This window comes from Anolis sagrei, chromosome 2 (assembly GCF_037176765.1).
Source record: "Anolis sagrei isolate rAnoSag1 chromosome 2, rAnoSag1.mat, whole genome shotgun sequence".
NCBI classification, from domain to species: domain Eukaryota; kingdom Metazoa; phylum Chordata; class Lepidosauria; order Squamata; family Dactyloidae; genus Anolis; species Anolis sagrei.
The window spans coordinates 119,752,703-119,769,831 of NC_090022.1; the positions used below are offsets into that span (position 1 = coordinate 119,752,703).

The 17,129-nt window shown below is 41.1% G+C and overlaps 1 protein-coding gene across 1 annotated transcript; it reads right to left on the reverse strand.

Annotated features, from left to right (window-relative positions):
* Positions 1-1,867: 1,867 nt before the first annotated feature.
* On the reverse strand, positions 1,868-15,760 carry ST6GALNAC1 (ST6 N-acetylgalactosaminide alpha-2,6-sialyltransferase 1). The gene is made up of 8 exons (XM_060760969.2): positions 15,298-15,760; positions 12,550-12,718; positions 11,731-11,905; positions 10,527-10,665; positions 8,930-9,033; positions 8,331-8,420; positions 4,336-4,435; positions 1,868-2,234 (listed from the first exon to the last, which is right to left on the reverse strand). Exons 1-8 carry the CDS (start codon positions 15,667-15,669, stop codon positions 2,064-2,066), a joined length of 1,320 nt encoding a protein of 439 aa, XP_060616952.2. The 5' UTR covers positions 15,670-15,760; the 3' UTR covers positions 1,868-2,063.
* Between the last annotated feature and the right edge of the window lie 1,369 nt (positions 15,761-17,129).

Genomic DNA, 17,129 nt, shown 5'->3' on the forward strand with positions numbered 1-17,129 from the left:
GAAATTCTAGATGACTTTGAGTAAGTGTCACTCTCTCAACCTCAGAGGAAGGCAAGGGCAAACTCCCCGTGAACAAATTCTGCCACGAAAACTCCACAATAGGTTTGCCTTAGGGTCACCAGAAGTCAGAAATGGTTTGAAGGCACATGACAACAATGATTGACTCAATTCACAAAGACACTTTTTGTTCCTATATTTTCTCTAGATCAGTGATTCCCATCCTGTGGTCCGTGGATCACCAGTGGTCCCCAAGAACTAAAATATGGTCTGTGATCTCACTGTTACTACACCGTTACAACTAGAGTGACTGGTCTCGCAAAACCCTCTTATAGTGCCAAGGCAACGGGGATGTCAGAAGGGGAGAGGCTGACCACCCACAAAAGGCACGACAACATCCCCCCAGACTGCTGCTTCTCCTCCTCCTCCCTCTCTCTGGGCGGAGCTGTTCCATGTGGCACACGGAAGTGCAGGCACCTTGGTGTCTTCATTTCAGGCCTGTTGCTAGGGTTATTTCGGGTACTGATTCAGTAAATTGCATTGGATAGACCACATCAGCTCTAGATTATTAAATATGTTTTTTGTGCGCGAGCAGATGGTGACTACTGGATGGTATATGTTCTGTATCAAAAACCAGAGCTGATATGATCTATCCAATGCAATTTTCTGAATCAGCATCCTAAATAACCAAAGCAAATCTAAAGTTGACCAAAAATTGATTTGTAACCCTTTTGGTACTAATGTTGGAGAGTGGTTTAAAAAAAGGTTGGGATCCACTGCTCTAGATGGATGCAAATGTTGAGGGTCTGCTGAGGTTCAGCACTTATCCAGATTAAGCTGCAAATACTAAACAAGACAATCTTGAAGGAATCACCTTCCATCTTATTATCATTTACAGTCTCTTAAAAAAGTATAGTTCATTTCCTAGATTACTCAAAACAGAACATTTGGGAATCCTGGCTGATAACTAATGAAAAAAGATAAGATTAACATCTCTTGTAAGAATAAAGGGCTCCTCTTCAAGGGCAGACCAAGCCAAAAGGGATTGTTCATAAACTTCACCTGATGATGTATTTTCTCTCTGATTGTCAAGGTAATAATGCCAGCAGGTTCCCATTAACTTTTACTATTAAATTTCAAAGGCATTAACCTGATTAAAGGCAACATTCAGACCAAGCGATCATGGTGTGCAATTGCTTCTCACAGGTAGGTCTTGGAATTTGCAATGACATTGTTCCTCCCTCTCACCCCCCACCATGGACATCTTTTTTTTATTTTTTAGAAATGCCATCAAACTAATCCACTGGAGAACTAGACTGCTACAAAAATAGTTACACAAGTGAATGTACTTTTTCAGAGGTTGTGTGTGATTCATGTGCAGCTTGTTGTTCTTCAGTGACTTCTTTCTAAGTTAACACAATTGCTAGAATCTTATCGCAAGTCAAAGTTATAGATGTAAATTCCCTAGTTGGAAAGCTGGAACACAAATACCAAATACAAGCTTCCTGTTCTTTCTCTGTGTAGTATGTTGTAAGATTTAATAGCTTACTCGTTGCTCAAATTTATCGCATCAACAATCACCTTGCTTCAGCAAAATGAGTGACAAATTATGGCACTGACAAATAAAATCAAACAAACACGGCACTGCAAAAAGAAATGCTACCATTACTGAAGTTTCTGCTAGAATTACTACTACTGTGTATATGAATCATGACTCATGGGCTTGTTACAGAGCACATATGCTTTCCATATACAGAGTTTAAACCATATAGATAGCTGCAGTGGGAAGAATCTTTGTCCAAGTCTTTAGAAAGGTGAACCAACACAGTTAACACTGCAATAATTGATCAAATGATTTGACCCAAATGGGTTTGGGAAAAATATTTAATTCTGGTATATACAATGGTGTTGATGTCTTGGAGGAGTTAACTGTATAGATACAAGGTCTTTAGACCCAAGGAGTTATTCTGTAGAAATAAAAATATGGCTTGAATCCAGATAAGATCCCTGTCTCCAAAGTTTTTTGTCCCAAAGGTAGGGGGTCACAGTCAAGGCTCTGTCTCTTGTCATGTTCGCTGGTAGAGTTTCATGATCTGTTCATCGTGAAGCCTTTTCCACACCTTCCGTTCCAGATCAAAGTCATGATTGGTGTAGAAGATCAAGCGCTTCCATTGCATATCATAATAATGATCGGAATACTTTTGGTAGCCTTCTGTGATGTACCCATATGCACTTACCTGAGGAAGGCAAAGAAATGCAATTAGAAAAGGGTCTGCACTGGCTGCAGAAAAGGAATGCTGAAAAGAAGACTTGGGGACAAGTGTGAGAAACCAGTTTAGTTCAGAGAACAGAAGACAAACGGGGAAAGGATGATTCACCCTTACCAAAAGTCCCCTCTTCTCAATGCCCAAAGTAGCTCCAGCATCATCCGATGTATCTTTCACTTCTTAACTTAAAAATAACTTAATAAATTACAATCTGTAGATGAGGCTTATCAAATGAAGACATATGGTACTGGCTTAATGGGGCTTAAATAATGGAGAGGGGGACTTATGGCACATATATTTGCCATTAGAAAAACAAAAAATGTTGCAGCAGGACGAAGTTACACAGCATATCAGAAGATACTCAATATTTATTCAGTCTTCCTACTGGGTACTTTTATTTCTATTTTGCACACTGTAGATTAATCAGTGAAGTAAAGAATGAAAGAACAGAATGTGAGAAGAAAGAAAGAGGTATGTGTAAACTTGGGGAGAGAGGATCTGGAGATTATAAAGTTGGAGAGAGAAACACCCTATAAGGATGCTCATTTTTGCCACCCACCTTGCTTCAGGTAGAATAGTGATGCCAAAGCACCAAAGTGCCCTGAGGAGTTGGCAGTTAACCCAGCACTTTCCTGTAGGGTGAATGTTTCCCTTTCCTTAAATAGTAGGTCAGACCTTCATCCAAGATGGGGAATCTTTGAGCCTTCAGATAATTTGAACTTGCTCTTGCTAACTGTTGTCAAATCAGCTTCAACCCTGAGTCCTGCCCAGAGTCCCTTTGAGGAGATAGGCGGGCTACAAATTATTATTATTATTATTATTATTATTATTATTATTATTATTAACCTAGGAATGTGAGACCTCCATATCACACTGGCCGGACCAGCCCAGGTCTTGCAGATGCAAGACTGTGGCTTCCTTGTTTGAGCCTAGAACAGCTTTTCAAACTATTCATGTTGGTGACATGAACAATTATTGGGTTGTTGTAGGTTTTTCCGGGCTATGAACAGTTATTATTATTATTATTATTATTATTATTAAACTTTATTTGTACCCCGCTAGCATCTCCCGAAGGACTCGATGCAGCTTACAAAGGCCAAGGCCTCAACACAAAAAAGCAAAACAATAACAATACAATTCAAAGCAAATTAAAACATAAGCAGCAATTAAAACATAAACAATAACAAAACATTACACCATACGCAATAAAAACCAGGGCCGGGCCAGTAATGGGTACAGGTTAAAAAGTGCTGGGTGTGGCAGGTGGTATGTTGGATTTCTGGGCAAGTGCAATGTGCAGAGAGTCTTAAACTCTAATAAAGTGCTTCTGGGACATAGTGCTGGAGGTTATCCTATTCCGGAAAGGCACATCGGAATAGCCAGGTCTTCAAGTTCTTCCTATAGACTGCCAATGTGGGTGCTAGTCTAATGTCTTTGGGGAGGGTGTTCCAGAGTCGGGGGGCAACCACAGAGAAGGCCCTGTCCCTCGTCCCCACCAAACGCGCCTGCGACGCAGGTGGGATCGCGAGCAGGGCCTCTCCGGATTAACAAAGGGAGCGCGTGGGTTCATAAACAGAGATGCGGTCACGCAGGTAGGCAGGTCCCAAACCGTTTAGGGCTTTGTAGGTAAGCACCTGCACCTTGAATTGGGTTTGGTAGGTAAACGGCAGCCAATGGGACTCCTTAAACAGGAGGGTTGACCTCTTTCTGTAAGGAGCGCCATATCATGTCACCAAGTCTTCTACTACTTTCTACCTAAACAAACATGACTGTCTTTTCTGGTGATCATGTCTTCTCATGATATGGTCAACTTGCAACTGTCTCGGTTTAGGTGTCTTGGCTTCTAGGGAGAGTTCAGGGTTAATTTTTTTAAAGGACTCATTTATTTGACTTTTTATAATATAGGGTTTCTGTAGAATTCTCCTCCAACCCCTCATTTCAAATCATGCATTGATTTTCCTCCAGTGTTCACAACCACAGATAAAAATCAGAATCCCACAATCTCACCACCGGCCATGAGAGACTGGGACTGCTGAGAGCTGCAGCCAAAATAGGGTCAGGACTGTTTTACCTTGTCACAGAGATGGAGTGCAGTTAACAAAATGAAGGCACCTGTTGTGGGTCTATAGATTCCCCAGTAGGATTTATCTAGATTTTTGGACCTTAAAAACCTGCAAAAGACGATAATATGCATTGTATTTTTGAAATATTTCATGAGATTATCAATTAAATAGAAAAGTTGAATGAACACACAAAAAAAAGGAAAGAACAAAGAAATGCAGAGAACATGCTGAGCTTGAGGGCAAAATGTATAATATGTATGACTAAAAAAAACCAAGAGCAAATACAGAAGATAAAAGACATACAATGATATTGTCTAAAGGAGCCACAGTAGTGCAATGGTTTAAACCCTTGTGCTGGCTCAATTGCTGACCTGAAGCAATTCCATGAGATGGGCTTAGCTCCCATCTGTCAGCCCCAGCTTCCCATGCAGGGACATGACAGAATCCTCCCACAGGATGATAACACATCTGGGCATCCCCTAGGCAACGTCTCTGCAGACGGACTATTCTCTCACACCAGAAGCAACTTGCAGTTTCTCAAATCGCTTCTGACACATCATATTGTCTGTAAATATATTTGCCAAAAATATTTAAATGCTAAGGAGGAGACAGGTTGTGTAACACTTACTTAAAAGGAAAGTACCCAGAACTCAGAATAGATGACACTGTTGAAATATTGATACCTAAATCTCAATGCTTTTCATCTTTCTCTAATGCTCAGGAGTATTCATGGGACAAGAGACTTGCGGTGCCTATCTTAACAATGGCAATTTTCTGGTATGAGGGAATAATTTAAATTTTACCTTTTAAAATGTGAAAATAATTAATACAAATTCACAGAATATCACTGGACTCTCTTAAAGGCATTATTCAGATATCTTCACAGAATGTCTAGTTTTAGCACTCAGCCGCTACCACTGAAACAGTGCTTTGAGGTTCAAATCAAAATATCCAAGCTCTTTGGTACATAGAAAAAATAATGGGTTTTGGGGACTTGTAAAGACATGAGCTCCTGCAGACTATAGTTTATGCCAAATGAAATGCATTACTCATGCCCAGAGATTGTTGTTGTTTTTGTTGCAACAGATGAATGTACCTGCCCTCTTGGAAAATGGTATTTTATAAAATAGGTGCTGTATTTCTTTAATTTCCCCAGGTAGCACGATTTGACAGCCAGCCAGGGCTTTGCTGTAAGATCTGCTAAAAGAATGTGTAACTCAAACTGTGCCTAACCATTTCTGCATTGTGAATAGTCTTCCCCATCCCAAGGAAGCTCACCTTTCTGGTGTCAGCATTGGTTAAGAAAAATGATGTAGCATTGTTAAGAGAGAAATGCTGAGGAAAGGGATTGGGGAAATTCCCTTGGAAGTGCCTGCTTCCACAGAATATACTTCAAAAGGAAACATCCGTGTAATGTTTAGCTTTGCCCTCATGTGGCCACAGTGCTTTACAACAAGGATGCTGTATCTCAGGTTCCTTGTCTGCAGCTTTACGAAGTCTTTGGGGGCCTTGGTTCTCATAGCCTCCCACCTGCAGAGTCCTTTTTTTAAAAGCCAGAAACAAGGAATAGAAGACTGGCATTATTACAAACCCATACATTGCTCCAAGGAGCTAAACATCTTTTCACTTGTCTTAATATCCTTGAGACACAAGCTTGCCCATGTCTTTCAAAGTGAGGTGGACACGAGGCAGTGTTTGCTGAGCAGCCACTGATATCAGATCCTTTTTTTTACACCTCCCTCTCTTGAGGGTCTCTTTACATAGTGTTGTGGTTCCATTTGAACTACCATGACAAAACCCTGTGGAAACCTTGAATTTTTAGGATTTTTTTTTCATGTCAGGAGCGACTTGAGAAACTGCAAGCTGCTTCTGGTGTGAGAGAATTGCAAAGACGTCCAGGGGACGCCCAGATGTTTGATGTTTTATTATTCTTGTGGGAGGCTTCTCTCATATGCCCACATGGAGAGCTAGAGCTGACAGAGGGAGCTCAACTTGCTCTCCCTGGATTTGAACCTCTGACCTCTGGGTCTGCAGTCCTGTTGATACAAGGGTTTAACCCATTGCAGTTATAATCCTTAGTCTGGGAGCTCCTCTGGTGCCTCTGATCAAAATTCAGATACTAGTATTCTATGGGATATTGCCATTGCATTATAATAAACATTACAATGGGTGTTTCTTATTTTTAAAATTGCTACAACACTCTCTAAAGAGGTTCTTGTGTTTCAAAATTGCAGAAGAAATCATTCTGGAAGGCACACCATCTATGGCCATTGAAGCAATATGGACAAAGAAGTTATGTCTCCCAAAGACTGACACAATTACTTAATAGGGTCAGGAGCCCTATTATGCCATACAGCCTTCCCCATCTTGATGTGGTCCAAAGGTGCCGGAATGCAAGCTGTGGAAGTCTCCCAAGAAGTTGGCCTTGTTCCCTCTCCGCTCTATTTCGGCCATCAAAGTACTTTAAACATTTAGATGAGTAAAGGCAAAGGTTTCCCCTGACATTAAGTGTAATCATGTCCAATTCTGGGTGGCGGTGCTCATCTCCATTCTAAGCCAAAGAGCCGGCATTGTCTGTAGATACCTCCAAGCAGAAGTGGTACCTATTGATTTACGCACATTTGTATGTTTTCAAATTGCTAGGTTGGCAGAAGCTGGGCCAAAGAGCGGGAAGTTATCCCGCTCCCCCGATTCGAACGGGCAACCTTTCAGTCAGCAATTTTAGCAGCTCAGCAGTTTAATCCGCTGCGCTACCAGGAGGCATAAACATTTAGATAGGTATTTGGATATCAAGCACTTGTAACATAAGGGTTTAAAAGGGGGGGGGAGGGGTTGCCGTTATTTTCATAGAAGTGAAGAATCATAAAGTTGGAAGAGACGTCATGGGCTATCCAGTCCAACCCCCTGCCAAGAAGCAGGAAAATCGCATTCAAAGCACTCCCGACAGATGACCATACAGCCTCTGTTTTATTTTCCTTGTTCTGTTTCAGTTGCTTTTGGCTTGTTTTAAATTAGTGTTGTTTTTATTAAGATAGCTAATTGTTTTAAAATATTGCTATTATATAATTGTTCTTAGCTATGTATATTTTGTTTTGTGGTTGGCCCTGTGTTTTCACAAATTTGGCATCTACAGATTCAACCACTTATTGCTTGAATATATTAAAACAGATGTTGAAAATCAAACACTGGCATTGCCGTTATTATATAAGGACACCATTTTAGTATGGTGTAGTATGTAATAGGGCTTGAGCAACTATGAGTTTTGATGTCCACAAGGGGTACTGGAATCAGATCTCGATGGACGCGGAAGACCCACTTTTCTCTATGTTCTAGAGCAGGGATCCTCAAACTAAGGCCCAGGGGCCAGATACGGCCCTCCAAGGTCATTTACCCGGCCCTCACTCAGGGTAAACCTAAGTCTGAAATGACTTGAAAGCACACAACAACAACAACAACAACAACAACAACAACAACAACAACAACAACAATCCTATCTCATCAGCCAAAAGTAGGCCTACATTTCTCATTGAAAGTTTATATTTGTTAAAATTGTTCTTCATTTTAATTATTGTATTGTTTTAAAGTGTATTTTGCACTACAAATAAGATATGTGCAGTGTGCATAGGAATTCATTTATGTTTTTCTCAAATTATAATCCGGCCCTCCAACAGTTTGAGGGACTGTGACCTGGCCCTCTGTTTAAAAAGTTTGAGGACCCCTGTTCTAGAGCCACCTCAGGTTCCACGATGGAAAAAAGTCAAGGCATAAATAAGATCAGTACTTCCCTTCCCTCTCAGTTTTTCACTATACACACACATACATTAGCGTTGCCAATGACAGTTCTGTGCTTTGGAACCAGTGTGGTGTCAGTGGGTTGAGCACAGTACTGTGGCTCTGAAGAATAGGATTTGATACCCTGTGACAGTTTTGCCCTGTGATAGGGTCACCATATATCAGAAACAACTTGAAGGCATACATATTTCTAATATTTGAAGGTAATTACCTGTTTTTCATGTATCTGATAAAATCTGGATGAATGACAAAATACTTATCCAGGTTGAAATTGGGATTGAATACATCCCGAGGCCTTGGCCTAAGAAAGGAAACAGAAATACCTTTAGGGAAAGCATAAGAAATGTTAGGGTCTCATTAGCTAGAGATGTCCGCTTCTTAAACTGTGAATCCCAACCCCAAATGGCCCCCCCTTAACTCAATGTTGGGGTCACAAAAAATGGAAAAAAATGGTCTCTGAATACCACCCATTTACATAAATCTGTTAGCAACAATGTGCAGTGTTTACAGTGGATTGTGCAGAAAATGCTTCCGTTGTACTAAAAAAAGAGGAAATTGGTCTGTTTTGCAAGCTTTGCAAATGCTGATTTATTTTAAATAAATGTTTGATATGTATACCCATTTTATATACACATATATCTGGGGTTGTGTAAAAATACTCAGGCAGAAAGGGGTCACAAGTGGAATAAGTTTAAGAAGTCCTGGCATAGATAGATAATCACAGAACGTTCTGTGAAAAGAAGAGTGAAAATGCAGAAAGATGAAGAAAGAGGGTTCTGGAAAGAGCTCAGAAAGTAGAGCATCTCTCACCCGTATTGGTCCAAAAACCCCTTCCTGACTTTCACGTTCAGTAGAAGAGCTTTCAGCCATTCGTAATCTCTTCCGCCTTCCAAGAAATGAAGGTACTTGATCTCCTAGGAAACATGTCACACATATGCTGGTAGGGGGCATAACAGATGGAAAGCAAACACTGCCAGATCGCATAATCACTGGGCAGGATTGGGCAGTCTTATGCTGGCCAAACTAAATCCATATCCTGCTCCAGGCCTCGTTTACATAAATGATGGCAGGCCAACCCCAGCTTTTCGATCAACTGAACAAGGGCAAAGCAATAAAAGAAAATGGAACACAGCAGAAACATTGGAGTGGTACTTCAAGCATATGGCGATGGTCCAGCCCAAGCCTAATCAGCATAAAGCAGGTACATGGTTCCTACTGTGCTGCCCCCGGATTTCACCAACTGGACATTGTTCTGTGTCAAAAACATTCACTTGAGGCAAAAACGCTTCTGTTGCCAAGCCCAATCCCACTAGATCATTAATCCTCATAGCATGAGAAACTCCTGCTTAGATTTTAAGCATCGGCTCCTCAAGCTGTGAGCATCAATGCATTAGAAACTAAAGCTGGGATAATAATCATTGAGAGCAGCCAACACTATTTTTCTATAATTTCACTGTTTAGGAATAGCAGAAGGAAAATGGGAAATAGGTCTTTTATCTTTAATGATGACGTAGAAGAGGGAATTTCAGCAGGTGTGACCTCTCATGCAACCAGATAGCAACCAAGACCTGCTGAAACCCTTTCTTTTATTTTTAATCATTTTTGTCATGTCAGGAGCGACTTGAGAAACTGCAAGTCGCTTCTGGTGTGAGAGAGTTGGCCGTCTGCAAGGATGTTGCCCAGAGGACGCCCGGATGATTTTGATGTTTTTATCATCCTTGTGGGAGGCTTCTCTCATGTCCCCACATGAGGAGCTGGAGTTGATAGAGGGAGCTCATCCGCCTCTCCCCGGATTCAAACCTGCTACCTGTCCTGCCGGCACAGGGGTTTAACCCACTGCACCACCGGGGGCTCCTTTTTAATCAATAATACAGGGGCACTCACCAGTTTTCTTTCTAGAAGTCACTCTGCATTGTCTTTTTTCCTTAATAGTCCCATTATCCTTGGGGATTTATACTAAATTGGACTTCTGAGGGCCAACGTGAATAAGACACTGGGAAACCTGCAATTTCAGAGGGGTGAGGAACAAGGAAAATTAGTGTCGTGGGGTTTGTGGTGGGGTTCTATGTCAGGAGCAACTTGAGAAATTGCAAGTTGCTTCTGGTGTGACAGAATTGGCCGTCTGCAAGGACGTTGCCCAGGGGACACCTGGATGTTTTGCTGTTTTACCATTCTTGTGGGAGGCTTCTCTCCTGTTCCCGCATGGGGAGCTGGAGCTGACAGAGGGAACTTGTCTGCACTCTCCCCGGATTCAAACCTCCAATCTGTCGGTCTTCAGTCCTGCCGGCACAAGGGTTTAGCCCATTATGCCACAGGGGTGAATTGATTTTCTAGCATTCCCCTCACTTGAGTCACTCCCTAAAGCTGTAATGTGTCCCACAGGGAGAAAACACATAACTTCTCTCACCTCTCCCATGGGGATCTTCTGGAATCCACGGTTCCGCAGTAACACATGAGAAGCCATTATGGAGTAAGCTGTGAAACCATAGAAGGATGTTCTTGTTCCCACATCTGCCTCATAGCCCTTCATCACGGCCCCACTCACTCTGGCCCAAGAAACCAAATTGAATTACAAAGTTAGTTAAGGGGATGCCATGAAACCGATTGACAAATCTGGCCTCACAATTCATCCTTCCCAACATTTTTTAATAAAATCAAGTGAAGGAGCTTGCTGGAATGGATGAAATTCACTGGCTGCTATAATATAATCAACTCAAGATGGAACTTTGTCAAATTTCTAGAGGAAAGGAGATGCAAAAATTGAAGGTGTGTATGAATCAGTATGATTCAGTTTTCTACAAACCAGCACAATCAAATTCATGCAGAACCACAGCTTTCCTGTAGATGTTAAGAGTGAAAATCTAATGAATATTTGTTATGCAGTATGATCCTTTCACGCACATACTTAAAATCTATGGATACAAAAAAACTCTGTGCACACAAAAAATTCCTCCCAGAAGTGTTTATGGGCCTTTCTAGGTCCTCCAATGCAATTCTGTATTATACTTCCATCCCAATTATAGTCAAAATATAAAATTTGCTATTATCCATGATTTCAGGTACCCAAGCCAGGCGTGGGTCTTGGGAGGATTCCCCTTGGATATTGGGGACAAACTGTAATTTGTCACTTTACAAATAGTCCAAATACAACTACAAATAAAATGCACAGGAATTGAGGAAAATTCTCAATGTTTAGAGCACAAATACTGTTGTTAAAGCATCAGTTTTGAAGGGAGAAAAAAGAAATACATTTGAAGAATCCAGCCTGTGCATGTTATGTGACTAAGAATTTAGAGTTTATATTTGAAGCTTAATGTTTCACTAAAGATGTCAGGTGTCTCTACTAAACTAAACCTTCCTCCCTGCTGTCTGCTGTTATGATCCAAGATAGCTTTCTGCTATTGAGATGCTATGCTAATTATACTCTACTGATGATGTTTTTAATAACTTGTTTTTCTCACTGTTTTATAATGTTTAGATTATTGTTGGTTTAAAAAAAATCAACACTTTTCTGTTTAACAGTAAAGTTCCTAAGCAGCCTTGTACTGTTTTAAAGGAAGGGTAGCATAATGAGAGAGGAGAATAATATAAAAGAGGGAAGTCCCTCTTACCGGAACACATAGTCATGGGAGTCAATCTCCTGGCCCATTTTTGAGTTGTTCAAGATCCCGCCATTCCCTACGACTGCACAGGTGATACATCGGGAAGTCTGGTTATTGCTGTTGTGAGCCCAGAACATTTGGTAGTAAGGTTTAGGGGGAAGCAAGGATATGACTTCTTTCACCACTGTGAACACAAATGTCATTCATTACAGATGACTGGCAAATAAAAAAAAAGTTGATTTAAGAGAGAAACAAAATAGAACTAATATACAGGAGTGAAGCTCAACCCAAAATCATTAAACTTGCTATCTTGTCCTGAAGATGGGCCACGAAGGTTCAACAATGCTTAGTACTAGTAGTAATATAAACACTTATTCTAACCAGGTGATTAGAGGCAGGAGGAATCAAACTCTACCTAAGACAAGACTAGGAAGGCTGAGCCCACTCCTAGCCCACCATGACTGGCAAGATCGCCAAGAGTAAACTCCTTTATAATTAAGCCCTGTCAGATATTATCAATCAGAAGTATACTAAGTGGTCAAACACTAAAAATATTCAGGTATATGTGGATGACACTTCTAAATACATGTTGTGTATATCAGTCTTCATATTTAAGTAAGTTTTAATGGCAATTGATGGGAAAAATAATTTGCCCTTTCCTTACAAGTAGGCAAAATCAATAAAAGCCCACCTGCCAATGCTGAGCTGCTCATACCTTAAAAGACAATTCCAAGGTACCCAAATATAAAACCCTACATTTTTTTGCTCCAAAAAGCAAATGTTTTTCTTTTGGCCCATGTCTGCCTCCCCCTTGGAAGAGTTGCTCACGTGAATAGTTTAGCTGCATGAAACCATAAGGTGGTTGGAAATGTTCCATACGCTCCCATTCACTGTCACTGAAATGGCTCCTGTCCATGAACAGAGTGATGTTGGGTAGGAAAACATCCTTTAGCCAATCAGATCTGGCAGCCTTGACCCGCAGGGAACCTGGACAGCTCTTGAAACACAGATAGAGGGAAATGAAGTTAGGAAGTGTATTTTCAAGGACCAAAATCTGTCTAAACAGCAGTGTGTTCCTGACACAGGGTCTAGCTCTTGTGTCGGTATCTCTGTTGCCAGATTTGATCTTGTTGGTGAACAACCCAAGTTGAGCTGTTGGGTGGAAATAAAGCTCTATACATTCAGCCTTAAACTCAATTTAAATAAACAATATCATGCCTTGCAGCTGAGATAAAAACACAAGAAGCAAATGCAGTGGCAGATCCAGAGGATTATTAAAAAGATTGTGCTGAACTGAGGTGTTGCCAGGCATGAGAGTTTATTCCATGGCTTATACAGAGATGGAGCCCTTAGCTAAGTCATCTATTGACACTGCATCACAGAGGCAGACAAATGGAATAAAGGTATCCTCCTGAACATCACGGAGGAGTTTTGGAGATTCACTCACATTGGCTTAGAGCAGTGGCTCTCAACTTGTGAGTCCCCAGGTTTTTGGCCTACAGAAATCCCAGCCAGTTTACCAGCTGTTAAGATTTCTGGAAGTTGAAGGCCAAAACATCTGGGGACCCACAGGTTGAGAACCACTGGCTTAGAGGGACCCAAGCCAATTCTAGGATCAAAATGTGTGATAAGAGAATCAAGAAACAAGAGGAGGACTGCGATACAAAAAGGAAAAAAGGAGCATGTTATAGCATCAACCCAGGTAGGGATAGTTTTATTTTGTATATGAATGATTTTTAATGAATGCAATATTAATTCTTGCAGATGAGCAATAAATCATTACACAAAGTCTAAATAAAATGATTAGAAAATTTTAAAAAATTGTGCTGCTGATCCATTAGGGTCACTTATATCAGCATGTCTCTTTTTCATTTATTGAACCACAGCAACAGTGCAAGGTCTGAGTAGAGCTGTTGGTAGTAAGGTGACTTGAAGGTGTCTCATTCATGGGGTTGCCATAAGCCACAGACAACTTGACAGCAGTTACCAACAAAGTAGCAGTAGAGCCTATGTCCCTATATTTGCTCAGGCAATTCTTTAGAGCCGTGGTTCCCAACCTGTGGTCCGTGGACCACCAGTGGTCCGCAAGAACTAAAATATGGGCCACAGCCTGCCGTTACTACATCATTGCAATAAGAGCTACTGGTCTCACGAAATCCTCTTATTATGCCAAGGCTTATTAAATATGGTTTTCTGTGGGCAAGCAGATGGTGACTACTGGATGGCATATGTGTTGTATCAGAAACTAGAGCTGATGTGGTCTATCCAATGCAGTTTTCTGAATCAGCACCCCAAATAACCAAACCAAATCTAAAGTTGACCAAAAACTGATTTGAAACTCTTTTGATACTAATTTTAGAGAGTGGTCCCTGGTCAAAAGAAAAGTTGGGAACCACTGCTTTAGAAGAACTAATAACATCACACAAAACATTTGTTGATGTTTTTTGTGCCTGTATGTCACCTGTTAACCTATGGTGACCCCATGAATTTCATAGGATTTTCTTAGGGCAAGAGATACTCAGAGGTGGCCTGCCACTGCCTACAGCAGCTCTTTTTACTTGTGACCTCATCATACAGATGACCCTTGCCCCCCATGCCATTTTGCCAGCCTCTGTGGTAAAATGGCAAGGATCCGAGGAGACTCTGTTATCCCGTGTGCACATGGGAGAAGCGGCAGTGAAATGCCTTCCGGTATTAGGAGGGAAGTGCCCTCCTAATGTTTCCACTCCAGTTGGGGGTGGGGCTGCAACAGGAAGTCCAGTGATGACATGTGATGGACAGTGTGCCCATTCATTGCTGGACTGTCCCCTCAGTGCCCAAGGAAGCTAAAAAAGGTAAGTGTGATGAGGTCCATAGTGGTCTCTCACCCACTCACTAACCAGGGTTGACCTTGTTTAACTACCAAGATCTGATGAGAGTTGGTACTTTCAGAGAATTAAGTCCACTTAAAACATTGGGGAGGGAGTATTGATTTGCTCTGGTCCCAATGTGATTAATGGCACCACTTCCAAGCAATGTGCTGCTGCATTTTGGAAAAAAAACAAGTAGGCTAGCCACTGTGCAGAAAAACAAATACTAATATTAGCAATGACATTTTTTAAAACCCCAAAGGAACAGCAGTCATCACTAATTGTTCTAGATGTTCAAGACGTCTCCTGTTATTGAGAAATGAAAGTAGACTAAAGAATAATAGCTTATTGTTTCTCTAGTTCAGTGGTTCTCAACCTGTGGGTCCCCAGATGCTTTGGCCTTCAACTCCCAGAAATCCTAACAGCTGGTAAAGAGTCTGGGATCTCTGGGAGGTGTAGGCCAAAACACCTGGGGACCCACAGGTTGAAAACCACGGCTCTAGTCTATATAAATATTCTCAGATCAGTGCAGGTGTTTAAAAACATTGTTAGAGCTCACCATGCCAGGAAAGATTATGAGGTAAGTCAAAGGTACACTTTACACTGATTCCTAGGTGATAAAAACAATTGAAGTATTATAGTAAGCTATTATTATCTTTACACGTTATACAGAAGCAGCAGTACCTTCATAAGAATTATGACCATGTGATGCTATATAACTACTTACTGATTGTGTGACTGAATTGTCTAGGAGATACTGGTCTTCAAAATCCCAATGGGGCTGAGATTTGAAGTCAGATGCTTTAAACCTGTTTCTGGGAATTAGATGTGTGGTCTGTTGAACCTTAGCAGTAGATGCGTTGTGACTCGTGACAACAGAAAATGGCTTCACTTTGGCAGAGTGTATTCCAGTTGTGTTTGGTTCTCTGCTTTGTTTCTTCTTGGTTTGGTTTGTATTGGGGAGTGCTGTGATGTTTCTTCCTTGAAGCTGCAGTAGATCGGATGTTGTGGTTGCATCCTTCTTCACAGTCTGCTTTGGACTGAATGCTTGTGTCGTATTTATGGTTTCAGCTTGCTTCTTTCCATGGGGTTTTGGCATGGTACTTTTATTTTTCTCTTTATTCTTATTTGGGGTGGACCATAACTTGTCTTCAGCCACCTTTCTATTGGTTACTGAGATGATATTCTTATTCCTGGTTTTCTTCTCCTTTGGTTTTGTTGAGCCTTTGAATGGAGCATTTTGGACATGTAATTTGATGGCTCCCAATCTTTTAATAGCATCTTGCTCCAGTCGAGAGCTGTTTGGCCCCAGTATCGGATCTGGAAACGCTGGTGTCTCTCTATTGGCAGTTACGGGTGCCAGGATAGCCTTTTGGATGTCCCCTTGTGGTACTCCGGTGGCACAATGGAAATAAGAAAACGGACTGAAAGGTAGTTAAGAAAACACACATTTACATTTGATATATTAAATATATACGAGATAGTGCACACAGGCACTTTACTGGACAATTTCTTTCACTTGACAAAACCTTGGATCTATTGGATATGGTTTATAGCCAAGATCTAGTTATACTCAATGTGCACTGAATGTGAGATTTTATGCATTAAAAACCAAGACTGCATTTAATACACATATAGAAATGCTACCAGGTGAGTTAACTTGATATCAAAATATTTTAAACTTGACTTTGTCTGAGGAATGTAATGGATTTGATATTTATTAACCATTATGTATTGGTTTTCTCCTAGTCAGGAAAAAGTGTCTCTAGTGCAGTGCCCACAACACAACAAGTAATGATACATATCTGCAAGATTAACAACCTTAACTGAGAGCTAAATGTTCATAGAATCATAGAGTTGGAAGAGACCTTGTAGACCATCCAGTCCAACCCCCACCAAGAAGCAGGACAATTGTGTTCAAAGCACCCCCAACAGATGACCATCCAGCCTTTGTTTAAAAGCCTCCATAGAAGGAGCCTCCACCACAGTTCGGAGTAGAGAGTTCCACTGCTGAACAGCTCTCACAGTTAGGAAGTTCTTCCTAATGTTCAGGTGGACTCTCCTTTCCTGTAGTTTGAAACTATTGCTCCACATCCTAGTCTCCAGGGCAGCAGAAAACAAGCCTGCTCCCTCCTCCCTATGACTTCCCCTCACATATTTATACATGGCCCTCATCATGTCTCTCTCTGTTTTCTCTTCTGCAGGCTAAACATGCCCAGCTCTTTAAGCCGCTCCTCATCGGGCTTGTTCTTCAGACCCTTGATCATTTTAGTCACCCTTCTCTGGGCACATTCCAGCTTGTCAATAGATTAACCATAGTTCATACCCTGGAAGAACAGGAAAAGTATTGTCTGATGCTTCAAAGAAAATAACTTTGTGGTGATTGATTCTCTTTTATTTCATAGTTCATTTCAGCCAACTGGCTCTTCTTAAAAGAAGGAAGCACTTGGCAAAGAATTTTAGCATATTATTTTAAAACACAGGCAAATTGATGTGAGAGTTGGTGCTCTTTTAGCTACCGTGGAGAGCCTCAATCCATTTCAGCTTTGAAGTTAAATA